This window comes from Staurois parvus, unplaced genomic scaffold (genome assembly GCF_062004578.1).
Source record: "Staurois parvus isolate SC_StPar_1 unplaced genomic scaffold, SC_StPar_1.0 ptg001008l, whole genome shotgun sequence".
Taxonomy (NCBI): Eukaryota; Metazoa; Chordata; class Amphibia; order Anura; family Ranidae; genus Staurois; species Staurois parvus.
Genome location: NW_028318804.1, coordinates 1,882,376 through 1,899,704, shown reverse-complemented (window position 1 = coordinate 1,899,704; position 17,329 = coordinate 1,882,376). Strand labels below are relative to the sequence as shown.

The 17,329-nt window shown below is 45.3% G+C and overlaps 1 protein-coding gene and 13 non-coding genes across 22 annotated transcripts; all 14 read left to right on the top strand.

Annotated features, from left to right (window-relative positions):
- The first annotated feature begins 2,550 nt into the window (after positions 1-2,550).
- LOC149441282 (uncharacterized) lies at positions 2,551-15,201 on the top strand. 9 transcript variants are annotated; one of them, XM_089657554.1, is made up of 17 exons: positions 2,551-2,595; positions 4,474-4,535; positions 4,767-4,816; positions 7,019-7,098; positions 7,416-7,473; positions 7,704-7,753; positions 8,256-8,335; positions 8,643-8,700; positions 8,931-8,980; positions 10,207-10,432; positions 10,668-10,717; positions 11,901-11,979; positions 12,287-12,344; positions 12,576-12,625; positions 14,120-14,167; positions 14,400-14,536; positions 14,647-15,201. In XM_089657554.1, the coding sequence occupies exons 10-12, from the start codon at positions 10,210-10,212 to the stop codon at positions 11,946-11,948; spliced, it is 321 nt and encodes a 106-aa protein (XP_089513680.1). In that variant the 5' UTR covers positions 2,551-2,595; positions 4,474-4,535; positions 4,767-4,816; positions 7,019-7,098; positions 7,416-7,473; positions 7,704-7,753; positions 8,256-8,335; positions 8,643-8,700; positions 8,931-8,980; positions 10,207-10,209; the 3' UTR covers positions 11,949-11,979; positions 12,287-12,344; positions 12,576-12,625; positions 14,120-14,167; positions 14,400-14,536; positions 14,647-15,201. The 9 variants fall into 9 exon arrangements, 8 of the variants coding, with proteins under 8 accessions (XP_089513680.1, XP_089513678.1, XP_089513681.1 ...); XM_089657552.1 differs by having other exon boundaries at positions 12,576-12,902; XM_089657555.1 differs by having other exon boundaries at positions 12,095-12,344.
- On the top strand, positions 4,612-4,696 carry LOC149441295 (small nucleolar SNORD12/SNORD106). Its single transcript, XR_016307414.1, has one exon. It is a non-coding gene; the product is annotated as a small nucleolar SNORD12/SNORD106 (small nucleolar RNA).
- LOC149441294 (small nucleolar SNORD12/SNORD106) lies at positions 4,910-4,995 on the top strand. The gene has a single exon (XR_016307418.1). It is a non-coding gene; the product is annotated as a small nucleolar SNORD12/SNORD106 (small nucleolar RNA).
- On the top strand, positions 7,179-7,268 carry LOC149441293 (small nucleolar SNORD12/SNORD106). Its single transcript, XR_016307412.1, has one exon. It is a non-coding gene; the product is annotated as a small nucleolar SNORD12/SNORD106 (small nucleolar RNA).
- On the top strand, positions 7,550-7,638 carry LOC149441292 (small nucleolar SNORD12/SNORD106). Its single transcript, XR_016307408.1, has one exon. It is a non-coding gene; the product is annotated as a small nucleolar SNORD12/SNORD106 (small nucleolar RNA).
- LOC149441291 (small nucleolar SNORD12/SNORD106) lies at positions 8,416-8,500 on the top strand. The gene has a single exon (XR_016307416.1). It is a non-coding gene; the product is annotated as a small nucleolar SNORD12/SNORD106 (small nucleolar RNA).
- Positions 8,777-8,865, top strand: LOC149441290 (small nucleolar SNORD12/SNORD106). Its single transcript, XR_016307409.1, has one exon. It is a non-coding gene; the product is annotated as a small nucleolar SNORD12/SNORD106 (small nucleolar RNA).
- LOC149441289 (small nucleolar SNORD12/SNORD106) lies at positions 9,016-9,103 on the top strand. Its single transcript, XR_016307419.1, has one exon. It is a non-coding gene; the product is annotated as a small nucleolar SNORD12/SNORD106 (small nucleolar RNA).
- LOC149441288 (small nucleolar SNORD12/SNORD106) lies at positions 10,509-10,598 on the top strand. The gene has a single exon (XR_016307411.1). It is a non-coding gene; the product is annotated as a small nucleolar SNORD12/SNORD106 (small nucleolar RNA).
- LOC149441287 (small nucleolar SNORD12/SNORD106) lies at positions 10,813-10,900 on the top strand. The gene has a single exon (XR_016307407.1). It is a non-coding gene; the product is annotated as a small nucleolar SNORD12/SNORD106 (small nucleolar RNA).
- LOC149441286 (small nucleolar SNORD12/SNORD106) lies at positions 12,060-12,144 on the top strand. Its single transcript, XR_016307415.1, has one exon. It is a non-coding gene; the product is annotated as a small nucleolar SNORD12/SNORD106 (small nucleolar RNA).
- On the top strand, positions 12,421-12,510 carry LOC149441285 (small nucleolar SNORD12/SNORD106). Its single transcript, XR_016307410.1, has one exon. It is a non-coding gene; the product is annotated as a small nucleolar SNORD12/SNORD106 (small nucleolar RNA).
- On the top strand, positions 12,721-12,808 carry LOC149441284 (small nucleolar SNORD12/SNORD106). Its single transcript, XR_016307417.1, has one exon. It is a non-coding gene; the product is annotated as a small nucleolar SNORD12/SNORD106 (small nucleolar RNA).
- Positions 14,243-14,332, top strand: LOC149441283 (small nucleolar SNORD12/SNORD106). Its single transcript, XR_016307413.1, has one exon. It is a non-coding gene; the product is annotated as a small nucleolar SNORD12/SNORD106 (small nucleolar RNA).
- Positions 15,202-17,329: the final 2,128 nt, after the last annotated feature.

Below are 17,329 nucleotides of genomic sequence, written 5' to 3'. Positions count from 1 at the left end.
CAGAGATATCGTCTCTCCCAGCCCCACAGCCTTCAAGCACTACCAGCCCTCCTGGCTTCTTGGAAGATCTCTCGGGACAAGGATAAAGGATTGAGCCCAGCACTGTCCTTAGAAAGCTTGCTACTTGTGGCAGTCTTTCCCCTTATAGATCCCAGAGAGTGCTATTGTACTCGCTGTGTCCTCTTTGCTCCCTGCTGCTCCTGGTCTCGATCCTATTCATCCCTTACTGTGAATGTATCCTCCTGAGCCAGAACGAGCCTAGCCTGGAGCCCCTTCCCCCCCAGACCAAGGGGATGCAGCCCAGGCACCAACAGTCTCCTCAGCATTCCATCTTCCACCTGACTCCTCTGTCAGCCTGACTCTCCCATTTTTATGGGCCAGTCCAACACTCTACCAGGGCCTCCAAAACTGGGATTGGCCAGACCTGAAATGAACATGCAGATTAGATATCCACCCCTTCCTGCTTACCGACTTCTGGAAGGTTCTATGGTCCTCCAGAGTCAGTAAGAGGCAATAGAGCCACAACCTGTTGAGTCATCCAGCTGACCTTAAGTAACCCGACCTCAATCACAGACTCACACAATTACCAGGAGTCATACACAATGATTTTACCTACAATTCACTACACTATTCTAATAGCACACTAGAGGGTGCTACAATAATAATAAAAAGAATGATGATAATAATAAGAATATAAAGATGTAGAAGAATAGTGAATTGATGATAATAAAAACATGGGTTTTGCACTCACCATAAAATCCTTTTCTTGGAGTTATTCAAAGGACACAGAATCAGTAGATTCAGGGACATTGGGACATCTCAAAAGTATTCCAACTCAGGGGAGAAACCTAGAAACACAACACTAACACTCCAAGAAAAAAAATAACAGCAACTTAACATAAAAGAGCTGTATCAATAGCTTGTCTCCTTAGGATGAACCAGAGCAGGACAGTAAGATGGAAGAACAATGTCCTGGTTAAGGTGCAAAGCTGGGATTACTTTAGGAAGAAAGGAAGCACTGGGTCTAAAGACAGTTTTATCATTACAAAACATAAGAGAAGACAAGGTTTTCCAATTCAGTCATCTAATAGAGCAAAGCTACCTTATGAGTTAGAGAAGAATAAGGGATATCTCTGATGGCTTCAAAAGTCGGTCGTTGAAGAGCTGAGAGAACCAGTTTGAGATCCCACAGAATTACTGGAGGTTGTTTGGGTGGAACTATGTGAGCAACACCTAATACAAGGATCTTTGGAATAAGATTGTGTGAGCTGGTTTGACCCAATCACAGCTGACCACCATGTACATTTTTTCCGGCTATCGGCAGTACTTTCCTCACACTGTGACAGTGTGAGGAAAGTACTGCCGATAACTGGCAACTATCAAAGGAGACATCTGCACTGATAATCAGGGTACTGACAGTGTACGCTCAAAAGAGAGTTTTGCTGCATCAACATTATAGAAGACCGTACAGGCATGAGAAAAAAAAAAAAGGCCCTTCCAAAGAATGATACATGTTCCAAACCTTAGGTATATAAAGAAGTCTAGGATACCTAGATACTGATGCAAATGTAGCACATGAAACAGTAAATTCAATCTGTAAAATATGATTAAGGATAGTTTGGACAATAGATTAGAAAGAGACAAACAGTAGAGAGACACGGACGAGAAGAAAAAAAAACAAAAAAAACACAAACCCGAGAAGGGCTCCGAGGCAATCACGGCAAAATCCATCCTCATATCGAAAAAATGATACAAATTTCATATGGGTACAATGTTGCATGACCGTGTAATTGTCATTCAAAGTGCAACAGTGCTGAAAGCGGAAAATTGGTCTGGGCAGGAAGGGGGTAAAAGTGCCCGGTAGGCAAGGAGTTAAGATGGTCACAGCCAGAAATGCTAGGGAGTGTTTTTCAGAGTGATTTTTGCAGGAAAATAAATCATGGAGACATGGATGGATTTGAGAGTTTGCTTTAAATGTTAAAAATTAATTCAAATGCATTTTTCCTCCTAGATTGTAAGCTCTCAGGATCAGGGCCCTCTGTTTCCTCTTGTACCAAATTGTATTGTAACTGCAATGTCTACCTTCATTTTGTAAAGTGCTGTGCAAACCGCTGGCGCTACATAAATCCTGTATAATAATAATCATTTTTGGTTTGTGGTGCTCAGGTGCAATGCAGTGCAATAGTGACACCCATTGCAGATCGCAACTACAGTACTTTTTGAATGCGGTGCAGGAAACATGCATGGAACGCGGCTTTCGGGTATGAACTGGCCCTAATAATAGAAACAATAATAGTGATAATTTAATAACAATATTATTTGAATTTGCTGCACCAGGATTACTACCGACTGTCACTTCTCCTGCATCATAAAAGAGAGCGGATAAAGTTGTTCATGAAAAATAAATGTAACTATTGGAATATATCTATATAGGATAGCACTGTGATATGGGTTTCTGAACAACTACCAGCAAGTTTAAAGGGAGATAGATTGTCTCTTCCTGCCCCTGCTGACTTCTGGAAACCCTGTAGCTGTTCTCACTTCCTGGGAGGGGGAGGGGAGCAGAGCACATGTTCCCTGAGAGTTGGCAGCAGGGTGTGTATGGAGGGTGAGCTCTGTCTGGTATGTGATGTTTGTGTTTCTCTGTCCTGGAGGGGTGTGCTGAGGATGTGAGTATCCATTACAGCATGCATGTCTGATCTCCATGCATCTCAGTACTGGGGCAGATCACACTGATATCCACGCGTCTCGGTACTGGGGCAGATCACACTGATATCCACGCGTCTCGGTACTGGGGCAGATCACACTGATATCCACGCTCTCGGTACTGGGGCAGATCACACTGATATCCACGCGTCTCGGTACTGGGGCAGACCACACTGATATCCACACTTCTCGGTACTGGGGCAGATCACACCGATATCCACGTGTCTCGGTACTGGGGCAAATCGCACCGATCTCCACGCGTCGCGGTACTGGCGCCGGTCACACCGATCTCCACGCGTCTCGGTACTGGCGCCGGTCACACCGATCTCCACGCGTCTCGGTACTGGCGCCGGTCACACCGATCTCCACGCGTCTCGGTACTGGCGCCGGTCACACCGATCTCCACGCGTCTCGGTACTGGCGCCGGTCACACCGATCTCCACGCGTCTCGGTACTGGCGCCGGTCACACCGATCTCCACGCGTCTCGGTACTGGCGCCGGTCACACCGATCTCCACGCGTCTCGGTACTGGCGCCGGTCACACCGATCTCCACGCGTCTCGGTACTGGCGCCGGTCACACCGATCTCCACGCGTCTCGGTACTGGCGCCGGTCACACCGATCTCCACGCGTCTCGGTACTGGCGCCGGTCACACCGATCTCCACGCGTCTCGGTACTGGCGCCGGTCACACCGATCTCCACGCGTCTCGGTACTGGCGCCGATCTCCACGCGTCTCGGTACTGGCGCCGATCTCCACGCGTCTCGGTACTGGCGCCGATCTCCACGCGTCTCGGTACTGGCGCCGATCTCCACGCGTCTCGGTACTGGCGCCGATCTCCACGCGTCTCGGTACTGGCGCCGATCTCCACGCGTCTCGGTACTGGCGCCGATCTCCACGCGTCTCGGTACTGGCGCCGATCTCCACGCGTCTCGGTACTGGCGCCGATCTCCACGCGTCTCGGTACTGGCGCCGATCACACCGATCTCCATGCGTCTCGGTACTGGGGCAGATCACTCTCCTCTTATGCTCATTGGTTTATTATTGATCACACTCTATTTGACTAGATCTTTTGTTTCATTCAGATAAAACAGGATTTGCTTTTTGCATGCCAAGGTGTGATCTGATATTTATGGAGGGGGATGTAGCGAGGATATCCCATCTATATTTTCTATATGTCTCTGACCAACACTGCACACCCATTATTCTTCTGATTGAGCCTGGGTTCAAACCAATGCGGCGCTGTGAATCCTTTGCCTTTCCTGCATTGCCTTGAAATCGCATCGTGTTCTTGTGATCTGGTGCGGGTGTCAATGATTGACACCCCCGAAACAGATCGCAAAACGCAATGCGATTGCCAGAAGAAATTGCATCGGTGAGAACACCCATGTGATGTGATTCAGGTGCAGATTTAAAAAAAAAAAAAGTCCTGCACCTGTTTTGTTGCGGATGAGATTTGAGCACATAGCTCAGATTGCACCGCACAGACATTTGCATGTAATTCCTGCGATTCCATGTGGTGTGAACGCAGATGCAATGTACATAGACTTTTGTATAGAAGACATTGGTTTTTCAATACAGAGTCCATGCAGGTTTGATGCGCTTGGGTCGCACTGGTCTGCTGTCCACCATCTTGGCTCCTGCTGGCCCAGACGTGGGGGGGAGGGGATATGGGCTTTCAGTTGTATCCAATATTGTGCTATCAGTTATTTGATAGGGACTGGGAGTAGTTTTAATGTCTCATTTATATATATATTGTCTCTTGCAGCCAATGGAGTCCACCCCCCCCTGGTGTTCAATGAAGGTCACCTTCCAGGATAACGCGGACAGGTATGATCATCCTCTGTTCTCTCAGTTGCTCCGCTTTGCTGGGACTCATTTCTGGGTATTCTCAGTCTCAGCTCTCGCTGGTCACATGATGACAGTTTTTTCCCCGGCAGACCGACAATGTTGATAGAACTTTCTAAGCCAGTTTTGTCTGATACACCAGCAGTGCTAATCTGTGTGCGGTGATACATGTGGCTTCTGTGATTTATAGCTGTACAATGTCTCCCAATGCAGGGATCAAAAGGGCTTTTGACCACAATGTGACGGATCATCGTGTACTACAGGTACAATGTTCACTTCTGCCATCCCATAATGTTTCTATTTGCTGGTACTTGTAGTCCTCCTAGCTGCAGTGATTGGAGGTCATCTCTGGCATTGGTGATGTGTGTGCTGATCAAAATTTTTTCCCTGACAGATCGACTGTTGACTGATGCTATAAACCAGTTTAATCTGATACATCTCTGATGGACCTTTTACACTGCAGGGGGAGGAGGGTACAGGCCCTGTATGGAGGAAGGATCTGATGACTGGCATAGATGGGTCACGATGTTTCCTTTCTTGTTTACTGTAAGGCTAGGTTATATGGCATATATTGGGATCTATAATACAGAGCATACCCAGCACTAGACTGATTCAGTTAGGAATATTATATGGGATGCTGTAAGAACTGTATTACAGAATGCCCTCCTGTGTCTGTGCCCGGTACTGCACACCCAGCTCTATTCTGATACAATGTATGGGGACTAGTATATGGACTGTATAGGACGGGTGTCGGCAACCCGCGGCTCCAGAGCCGCATGCGGCTCTTTTTCACCTTGGCTGCGGCTCCGGAGCACACTGCCCACCAGGTGACAGGCAATGGGCAAACTACGGCCCGGCGGACCTTTTAATCCGGCCCGCGGAGCTAGGCTCCCGCTAGGCTCCTCTCACAGTCCGCCCTGAAGACCGGTGTAGCATGAAAATCTGTCTCCTATGAGGATCTGTTCCCCTCGACGTATCTGCGCATGTGCTGGAGATCGCGGATCGGCTGCTAATGCCTGAAACTGGCACATGCGCAGATACGTCGAGGGGGACAGATCCTCATAGGAGACAGATTTTCATGCTACACTGGAACGGCGCGGGAACACGGTGAGAGGAACGCGCGGAGCAAAGGTAAGTGAATTGACACGGGGGACTTGGGGACTTAATATGGGGGATGAATTACTATAGGGGGGATGAATTACTATAGGGGGGATGAATTACTATAGGGGGGATGAATTACTATAGGGGGGATGAATTACTATATGGGGGATGAATTACTATATGGGGGATGTATTTTCAGTTTTAAAAATGTGGCTCTCAAAATAAGTTTCAATCGTGGTTTTGGCGAGATTTGGCTCAGTTGAAAAAAAAGGTTGCCCACCACTGACCTAAGGCTATGATTGTGATTATGACGATACACTGTGGCCCTGATTAACCCTTTGCTTACTGGGCCCTTAAACCCCCTTCATGACCAGAGCGCTTTTTGCAATATATGCAGTGTCGGATTTGTTTTAAATGTTGCAATGGTTTTGCGGCTCCCAGTCTTTTTTTCCCTCTCGGAAACGGGTCCAAGTGGCTCTTTATGTCTTAAAGGTTGCAGACCCCTGGTATAGGATCTACAATACACAGTGCCTCCAGTGTCTGTGCCCAGTACTGCACACTCAGCTCTATTCTGATAGTGTATGGGGAGTAGTATATGGACTGTATAGGATCTAAAATACAGTACCCCCAGTGTCCGTGCCCGGTACTGCACACCCAGCTCTATTCTGATACAATGTATGGGGAATAGTATATGGACTGTATAGGATCTACAATACACAGTGCCCCCAGTGTCTGTGCCCAGTACTGCACACTCAGCTCTATTCTGATACAGTGTATGGGGAGTAGTATATGGCGTGCATAGGCTCTAGAATACAGTGCCCCTGGTGTTTGTGCTTGGTACTGCACACTCACCACTATTTTGATACAATTTACAAAGAATATTATATGAGGTGCTAAAGGATCTATAATACACAGTGCTCCCTTTTATCTGCAGACCCAGCACTATTCTGATGCAATATATGGGCAATATTATATGGGGTTTTGTAGAATTTACAATACAAATACAGCAGTTATAGTTAGTGGTGTATCGAAATGGACAGTCTTTGCTAAATTTTTATATATATTATTTTTTATTAGTGCTTTTTTTTTTTTTTTTTTTTTTTTTCTATTTGCAAAATGCTGATACATTTTGGCCACCGATATCTGTTCATCCCTAGTTATAGTACAGTGCACAGTCGTCTTGTAGTCTTCACACTGGATTTGTCTTTTAGAAATAAATAATCTATTGCAACAATGGGGTTTCAGCAATGGTAACAGATTGTTGTGATCTGGGTGAAAAATCCAGTGAAGTGCCATCAGATATCTGGAAGGGACTGTGATTTGGCTTTTGGTGTCTCATTTTATAGCTTTATATGGTCTTGCAGGAAATGGAGTCCTCCAGCGTGCAGTGAATTGAGTCCTCCAGCATTCAGAAAAGATCACCTTTCAGGATCCTAAAATACAGGTATGATCATCCTCAGTCTAGTCTCTTGGTTGCTTCAGTTTGCTTGGACTTGTCTCTGGGTGTTCCCAGTCTCAGCTCTTGCTGGTGATGTGATGACAGAATTTTTTCCCCGGCAGATCGACCATGGTGATAGTTGGATGTTCTAAGCCAGTTTTGTCTGATACACCAGTATTGTTGATCTGTGATTTAGACTTCAGGAATGACAACAAATTGATGTGAACTGGATGAATACACCCAATGACGTGCTATTAGATATTTGGTAGGGTCTGAATACTACTTTTTACTATCATTTTATAGCTTTTTACTGTCTCTTGCAGGCAATGGAGTCCTCCAGTGGTCAATGAAGATTACCATGCAGGATAATAGAGCAGACAGGTATGATCATCCGCTGTCTAATCTCTCAGCTGCTTCAGGTTGCTGGGACTTCTGGGTGTTCCCAGTCTTGGCTCTTGCTGGTGACATGATGACCATTTTTTTCCCCGGCAGATCGACCATGTTGATAGACAACTGTTCTAAGCCAGTTTTGTCTGATACACCAGCAGTGCTGATCTGTGTGCGGTGATGTATGTTGCTGTGATCTTATATCTGTACAATGTCTCTTGCAGGAAATGGAGAGGCTTCTGGCCACAATGTGACAGACCATCATGTAGCACAGGTACGATGTTCTAGGATCTATAATACACAGTGCCATTGGTGTCTGTGTCTAATACTGCAGTATTATTTGTAAGCCAAGCATTGCTCTGATATGAATTTTATCTGGACTTTATGAAGGGGGTCATTGAGAGGAAATTGCATCAATAATTAATTCCCTGTCCAATGTTGCATACAAATTCAGATGCAATGCATGTTGACTTTTGAAGTAGGGACAAAACAATGCCCTTGGGTGATGCCGGGCTTCTGTTCGCCATCTTTGCTCCCCCTGGCCTGGACATAGGGGAGGGCATGGTGGGGGAATACTTCAGATCAGTTATGGTAGTCTAAAGCTGACTCGTAGTGTTCACACTGCATTGGTCTTTTAGCGATACTCTCTTGCAGCAATTGGGCTTCAGAAATGGCAACCGATTTAGTGCAGACTCCCAGTAATGTGCTATAAAATATTCCGTTGGGACTGTGAGTAGGTTTACCGTCTCCCTTTATAGCTGTATACTGTCTTTCAGGAAATGGGAGTCCTGCGGCATGGAAAGGAGTCCCCCCAGCATTCAGTAAAGATCACCTTCTGGGATAACATATTAAACAGGTATGATCATGTGCCGTCTAATTCCTTGGATGCTCTGGTTTATTGGAACTTGTCTCTGGGTGTTCCCAGTCTCAGCTCTCGCTGGTGATGTGATGACAGATTTTTTCCCCGGCAGATCGACCATGGTGATGGATGTTCTAAGCCAGTTTTGTCTGATACACCAATATTGTTGTTCTGTGATTTTAGACTTCAGGAATGACAACAGATTGTGAACTGGATGAATACACCCGATGACATGCTATTAGAGATTTGGTAGGGTCTGTGAATATTTTTACTGTCATTTATAGCTTTTTACTGTCTCTTGCAGGCAATGGAGTCCTCCAGTGGTCAATGAAGATTGTCGTGCAGGATAATAAAGCAGACAGGTATGATCGTCCGCTGTCTAATCTCTCAGCTGCTCCAGGTTGCTGGGACTTCTGGGTGCTCCCTGTCTTGGCTCTTGCTGGTGACGTGATGACCATTTTTTTCCCCGGCAGATCGACCATGTTGATAGACAACTGTTCTAAGCCAGTTTTGTCTGATACACCAGCAGTGCTGATCTGTGTGCGGTGATGTATGTTGCTGTGATCTTATATCTGTACAATGTCTCTTGCAGGAAATGGAGAGGCTTCTGGCCACAATGTGACAGACGATCATGTAGCACAGGTACGATGTTCACTGCTGTCATGCCATAATCTGGTTCTGATGTGTGTGATGATTGAACTTTTTTCCCCGACAGATCGACTCTGTTGACGGATGCTATAAGCCAGTTTTTTCTGATACATCAGATCAGGCCTTGTACACTGCGGGGGGGGAGGCATTGTGTATAATGTAACAGGACCCATATTTAAGGGAAGATTGGTAGAGAAAAGTACAATATTTCCTTTTCATCTTTTTCATCTTTAGTTTTCTGGCTGCATTATATGAACCGTTATGTACAGTATAAGGCCCTTTTCACACAAAGGTTTCAATCAGGTCTTTCTGTCGGGTTTTTTTCAGACAAGCCTGATCGGACGGTTCATTCACCCCTACGGACTGCTGATGGGTGTAAACAGAGGTGTCCATTTACACCCACCTACCTCCAATCTGGTCTGCTAAAATAAAAGGAAGGGGATCTGTTCATCTGACTAGGTGAAGCTGATTGGAGGGTTGTTGGGCATAAATGAACAGAGGAGCGCAGAGCAGACCCTTTTTGTGTCCGCTCTGCATAAATGTAGTGTACAAGGGCCTGTCATTTTCCTGCTCTGCTTTGATCAGCAGGCAGGTTCCTTGCTGATCAAAACGGAGCCTGCCCTGTGTAAAAAGGGTTTTATACAGTGTGCCCTCTTGTGTTTGTGCTCAGAACTGAACACCCAGCACTACTCTTATACAATGAATGGAGGATATAATATGGAGTGTTGCAGGGTTTATAATATACCGCACCTTTGTCTCTGTGCCCAGTGCTGCACACAGTATTTACATACCAAGCACTGCTCTAACATATCTGAATTCCATAGAGAGGTGGTCACATCTATAGTTTTACAGCATCCCCACTTGTCTGACCAGTAGTGCACCCCCATTATTCTTCTGATACAATGTAACTAGGTCATTGGTAATTATAATATCCAGCCCCCACAAACATGATGCTTTTTGGGCCTTGGTGTGCTGTTCATCATGTTGGCATCCACTGGCCCAGACTTGAGGGATGGCAGTTCCGCTATAGCACAGTATACCATCTTGTAGCGTTTGCTGTCAATTTGTCTTTAGAACTAATCTATAGCAACACTTGGCCTTTAGGAGCGGCAACAGATTGATCTAAGATGGGTGAAATATCCAATAATGTTCCATTAAATATTTAGTAGGGACTATGAATAGGTTAAGTATCTAATTTATAGCTTTACGCTGTCTTACAGGGCATGGAGTCCTCCAGTGGGCGTGGCATGGAGTCCTCCAGTGGGCGTGGCATGGAGTCCTCCAGTGGGCGTGGCATGGAGTCCTCCAGTGGGCGTGGCATGGAGTCCTCCAGTGGGCGTGGCATGGAGTCCTCCAGTGGGCGTGGCATGGAGTCCTCCAGTGGGCGTGGCATGGAGTCCTCCAGTGGGCGTGGCATGGAGTTCTCCAGCATAATAAAGAGAACAGGTATGATTTTCCTGTCTAATATCAGCCGCTCCAGATTGCGGGGACTTGTTTCTGGGTATTCTCAGTCTCTGCTCTCGTTGGTGACGTGATGACAGAATTTTTTCCCCGGCAGATCGACCATGTTGATAGTTGGACATTCTAAGCCAGTTTTGTCTGATTCACCAGCAGTGCTGATCTGTGTGCTCTGATATATGTGGCTGCTGTCATTCTTATAGCTGTTCTATGTCTCTTGCAGGGACTGGAGAGACTTCTGACCACAATGTGATGGACCATCGTGTAGCGCAGGTACGATGTTTACTTCTGCCATTCCATAATATGGTTCTATTGACTGGGACTTGTAGTCCTCCCAGGTGCAGTGATTGAAGTTCATCTCTGATATTGCTGGTGTGTGTGATGATTGAACTTTTTTCCCCGACAGATCGACTCTGTTGACGGATACTATAAGCCAGTTTAATCTGATACATCAGTTTTCAGCCTTGTTCACTGCATAAAAAGGGGGGGGGAGCATTCATTGTGTATAATCTAACACAGGGGTAGACAACTGTGGCCCTCCAGCTGTTGTAGAACTACAAGTCCCATGAGGCATTGCAAAGGTGACCGTTACAAGCATGACTCCCAAAGGCAGAGGCATTATGGGTAGTTTTGCAACAGCTGGAGGGCCACAGTTGCCCACCCCTGATGTTACATATCCTGTATAGAGAAGGTATTTGAGGACTAATGACTCACTGGTAGGGACAGATTTTTTTTTCTTTTGTCTTTATTCTTCTGAGTGAGGTGGTTCTATCTATAACACAGAATGACCTCCCCCACCCCCCCCCCCCCCCCCCCCTCCTCATGTCAGTACACCATGAAGCACACTCAGCAACCTTCTGATACAACGGATAGAATCTTCTATTGAGTGATATAGGACATCGCCCAATGTCTGTGCCCAGTACACACCCAACACTGTTCTGTTGCAATGTATAGGAAATGGTGTATATAAGGTGTTCTAGGATCTATAATACACAGTGCCATTGGTGTCTGTGTCTAATACTGCAGTATTATTCGGAAGCCAAGCATTGCTCTGATATGAATTTTATCTGGACTTTATGAAGGGGGTCATTGAGAGGAAATTGCATCAATAATTAATTCCCTGTCCAGTGTTGCATACAAATTCTGATGCAATGCACGTTGACTTTTGTAGTAGGGACAAAACAATGCCCTTGGGTGATGCCGGGCTTCTGTTCGCCATCTTTGCTCCCCCTGGCCTGGGCATGGTGGGGGAATGTTTCAGATCAGTTATGGTAGTCTAAAGCTGACTGGTAGTGTTCACACTGCATTGGTCTTTTAGCGATACTCTCTTGCAGCAATTGGGCTTCAGAAATGGCAACCGATTTAGTGCAGACTCCCAGTAATGTGCTATAAAATATTCCGTTGGGACTGTGAGTAGGTTTACCGTCTCCCTTTATAGCTGTATACTGTCTTTCAGGAAATGGGAGTCCTGCGGCATGGAAAGGAGTCCTTCAGCATTCAGTAAAGATCACCTTCCGGGATAACATATTAAACAGGTATGATCATGTGCCGTCTAATTCCTTGGATGCTCTGGTTTATTGGAACTTGTCTCTGGGTGTTCCCAGTCTCCGCTCTCGCTGGTGATGTGATGACAGTTTTTTTCCCCGGCAGATCGACCATGGTGATGGATGTTCTAAGCCAGTTTTGTCTGATACACCAATATTGTTGATCTGTGATTTTAGACTTCAGGAATGACAACAGATTGTGAACTGGATGAATACACCCGATGACATGCTATTAGAGATTTGGTAGGGTCTGTGAATATTTTTACTGTCATTTATAGCTTTTTACTGTCTCTTGCAGGCACTGGCGTCCTCCAGTGGTCAATGAAGATTGTCGTGCAGGGTAATAAAGCAGACAGGTATGATCATCCGCTGTCTAATCTCTCAGCTGCTCCAGGTTGCTGGGACTTCTGGGTGTTCCCAGTCTTGGCTCTTGCTGGTGACGTGATGACCATTTTTTTTCCCCGGCAGATCGACCATGTTGATAGACAACTGTTCTAAGCCAGTTTTGTCTGATACACCAGCAGTGCTGATCTGTGTGCGGTGATGTATGTTGCTGTGATCTTATATCTGTACAATGTCTCTTGCAGGAAATGGAGAGGCTTCTGGCCACAATGTGACAGACCATCATGTAGCACAGGTACGATGTTCACTGCTGTCATGCCATAATCTGGTTCTATTTGCTGGGACTTGTAGTCCACCTAGCTGCCATGGTTGGAGGTCTTCTCTGAGATTGGTGATGTGTGTGGTGATTGAACATTTTTCCCCGACAGATCGACTCTGTTGACGGATGCTATAAACCAGTTTAATCTGATGCATCGGTGTTGGGCCTTGTACATCGGGGGAAAGGGGGAGTTGTACATTGTGTATGTAACAGAGGAGATATCTGAGGACTGATGGGGTATTGGCCGGGAAAGGTGATGTTTTTTTCTCAAGCTGGCCATACACTGTACAATTTTCTTATTCAATTTCCTTTAGATTTACCTTTTCACCTATGTATTGCAGGGGCCTGCCTGCATACAAATTGAAAGTTTAGATTTTGACCTCCTATTATATGGTTTTGGTAAACCTACAAGAAAATTGTATGATAAATAGCCAGTGTAAGGGCTCATTCACACTTTATTTGCAACTCTTGGCAAACGCCCCTATCGCGTTTGACAGGCGTTAGGGAAGCGTTTTTAACTCCCCATACGCCCTATGTGCGGTTTTCAGGCGTTTGACAAGCATTAACCCGGCACCACAAACACCTATAATGAAGTTAAATGTTATTAACGCCTCGCAGCCGCGTCGTAAACGCCTGCCAGGCATTTGCGGAGAGGCACCATAGACTTGAATGGGAGGCTTCAACTCCTCCTGACTGGACATGGGGCATCAGTTTTGCCGCGACACTAACGCTTCACTGTGAACAGCACTGTGTGCTGCCATGTGCAGATTTTTCATAGGCGTTTGAGAAGTGTTAAAAGCTTCCCTGACGCCTGCTGACAAAGCTAGTGTGAACGTAGCCTAAGTGTTTATTTTTCTGGCTGAGGTGATGTTCGGATCCATTATTCAAAGCAGTGCCCAGTACTGCACACCCAACACAATTCCATTACAATATATGGGGGTAAAGGATCTATAATATGTGGTGCCCTCTGTGTCTTTGCCCACCCCTACAATAATATTTGCAAGCCAAGCATGGCTTTGATTAAATTGTATCTGGACTTCATGGAGGGGGCTATTTAGAGATAGATATCTATATATCTCTCAAGTGTTGATGTCTCCAACCAGTATTGCACACCCATTATTATCCTGATACAATGTACACAGATTTTTGTAGAAGTGACGTTAGATGTATAATACAGAGACCTTCAGATGTGATTCTCTTGTCCCACACCAGTCTGCTGTTCACCATCTTTTGCTCCCAGTGCCCCAGACATGTGGACACTTGAGATCATTTGTAGTTCAGTCTAAAGTCTGGCAGTGTCCACACTAGACTGGTCTCTTGGCAATAATCTATAGCAACAAATAGGCTTCAGGAATGACAACAGATTGGTCTGAGCTGGGTGAATATTCCCAATAATATGCTATCAGGTATTCAGTAGGGAGTGTGAGTAGGCTTACTATCTCATTTATAACTTTCTACTGTTTCTTGCAGGAACTAGAGTTCAGTAAAGTTTACCTTCAGCATAAAGAAATTGAACAGGTATGATCGTTCGTTGTAATCTTTGGGCTACTCCTGTAAGCAAGGACTCTTTGGGTTTTCTCAGTTTCGGGTCTTTCTGGTGATGTGATGACAGAATTTTTTCCCCGGCAGATCGACCATGGTGATAGTTTGACATTCTAAGCCAGTTTTGTCTGATACACCAGCAGTGCTGATCTGTGTGCGGTGATATATGTGGCTGCTGTAATTTATAGCTGTACAATGTCTCTTGCAGGGAAAGCAGAGGTTTCTGGTCACAATGTAATGGATCATCATGTAGTACAGGTACTACCGTACATTGCTTTGGAGACTGTCTGCTCAGCGATACTATTGTCGGTTTTAAAAGAAGGAAAGCGCCGCAGGTGGAGCCAGGTGAGCAGTCAGACAAGCATTGTTGCCGAGAAACTTCAATACCGGTGTCTTCTGATCTAGTTCTATGTTAATGTGGATTCTTCTTTTTTTCTTTTTTTTTTGCTCTCCAGGAATTGGCAGTTCATTGATCAGCTAATGAAGATCTTCACTTTCCTTCAGCTAACTCAAGAACATCCCAGCTGCCGTTTTTTGGGATGACCTTTCTGGTAGTTTGTCTAAGATGTACCTTAACTGGCTGGTGAAGGGAATGATGGACAGAGGCCTTCTCTTAGTAGAGCAAGGTGCAATAAAAGACTGGTCGAAGGGAAAAAAGGATGAGTCTGTCCATAGTAATACAATTGTTTATATTGTTCCCCCACAAATGTATTTTTTTTTTTGTTTGTTTGTTTTGATCCTGCCAGTAGATATAACCTGCATCAGGATGAGAACGCTGTCTGTTTTGCTGTAAAATATCTAAAATATCTGCAGGGTTTTTTCTGATGACCTGTATTGTGACAGGCTTTTTTTTTTTTTTTTTTTGGAGAAAGGGTTAAGTCCTATGAATAAAAGTTGACCGTTCTAAGTGCTTCTGGCTGTGTAAATTTTGTCTCAAACCCTGTAACTGTTACTTTGCTGGACAGTTTGCGTGTAAATGTGAAAAAATAAAGTTATTCATACACCCAAAATTATGAGTATTAACTGCACTTCAGTTACCACAATACAATCGTGCACAGAAACATACAAAATGGGGCTTGTCCTGAGTGCAGCACACCACCCATATGAACAAATGCTTACTGAAACGTTTAGAAAGTTACCTGAAATCAAGCTGCATCCAGTGTTTACAAAGGGGTGTCCTCATACCTGATCTTTTGCTTTCAATGCAACTGGTTTTTGTATTCCTATACAAGTTCTAAGGGGTATGCAAAAAAACCCTTGCAGGTCATCTCAAAGTTCTGACTGCTCTTGGAAGCATCTCGGGATGGAATTGTCAAAAGCCTAAAGCTGATTGGGCTTCAGAACTAATCAGTTTCCTATGATCGTTTGTTGTCCTGGATATGTTGAGCCTTTATGTGAGGAACAGTGACAGAGTGGAGTTAGGCATTTTGACCAGAGAGGTGTCCTTTCTGTGGGAGGTATGGATGGGTGGAAGCCGACGTGACCCAGGGGGTGGATAGGTGGGGGGCAGCAGAGACGTCCTGTGAGCAAGGTGCAGAGATGCTGGGGTAGGTCCTGTGATGGGGGAAATGGAGGCACAGACCACGAGAGAGGTTGGCATTAAGGTGATCAGAGGAGTGGGGTTGGTATGAGGGGACAGCAGTGTGGGGTACTGTAGTGTAAGAAGTAGGAAGAAACCACAGGGTTGTGGGGGGGCGGGGGGAGGAGGAGAATACCACAATAGTGTACAGTTGGTGTGGCATATGGAATGGGAGGTTTGGAGTGGGGGGAGTGCAGCTTGAAATGAAGGGGGGTGGGTGTTAAGAGCATAAGACTGCAGTGGAATGAAAAAATATACATTGAATAAAGGGGTGAAGAATAGTTTGATAGGTGGGGAGCAGAAGACCATGCTATGGTAGGGAACAGAGAACCATAGCCTTGGATGGGGAATGAGCAGTGCTGGGGGATAAACCAGGTACTACACTCTTGGATGGGGGATGAGCAAAAAAAAAAACGGAAGGGGGGTGATGGAAAGTGCTATCTGAGCAACTGCCTACTAGTGCTGTACAAAGTGCATCAGTTTCTGCACCAGAGAAGCTTACGTTCTAATGTTCAACCAGTCAAACTTCTGTACATTTGGCTCTGAACTATTCAGTGCTCGTTCATCTGCAGTCAGTATCTGCATTAAAGGAGCTTACACTCTAATGTGCCACCACAGTTGCACATCATTATTACTAGCGCCACTCCCGGTATTCAGGAACTGACTGCCTCTAGTATGCAATGTGATTCTATAAGGCATCCTTTCTCAACCAGGGTGCCTTGAGGTTTCTTCAGGGGTGCAAAATGTCTACAAATTGCCCAAAGCTTGTATACAAGCCAGGAGGTGGAACAAGCCTGCCTTAGTTACAGCCACAGGTTTTCATTATGCACCATTATGACCTTCTAGCTGCTGCTGTCCTGACAACCAATGACATCAGTTGATGTCAGCTGCCTGCACAGCATCCTTGTTTGACCCTCCCCTGCCCCTCTTAGTCATGCTGGGGTCACATTAGCTCAGTGATGGAGAAAAGAAACATTGGAATACTAGTCGATACCAGTGTGCAAAAGTATTTGCTTTGGAAGAATAAATCACCTCTAATGCTGGATGTTCTACATGTGTGGATGTTGCTGTGTTTAAAATTATTAGAATAGTTTTTCACATTTTTGAATGGGGTGCCTCAAGACTGTCCATAATTTTAAAGGGTGCCTTGAGTGAAAAAATGTTGAGAAACACTGCTATAAGGTTCATTGTGCTGGGAACGAGCCCTGAAGTCAGCAACTTTTTATGACCCGACCCATAGGATCCTTTCATAGGGGCCAAAGTTCAATATTTTTTTTTCAGGTACTTATATAGCACCATCAATTTACGCAGTGCTTTACACATATATTGTACATTCACATCAGTCCCTAACCCTCAAGGGGTGTACAATCTAAGGTCCCTAACTCACATTCATACATATACTAGGGACAATTTAGACGGGAGCCAATTAACCTACCAATGTTGATAGAGGATATAATCCCTTATTGCAGGTTTTAAAGTAAAACACTTCTCGGTAAGCTTTTCAAAGGTGAATACGGGTTAAAAACCATAAAATGTTCATTGGGATCGACTTTAATTAT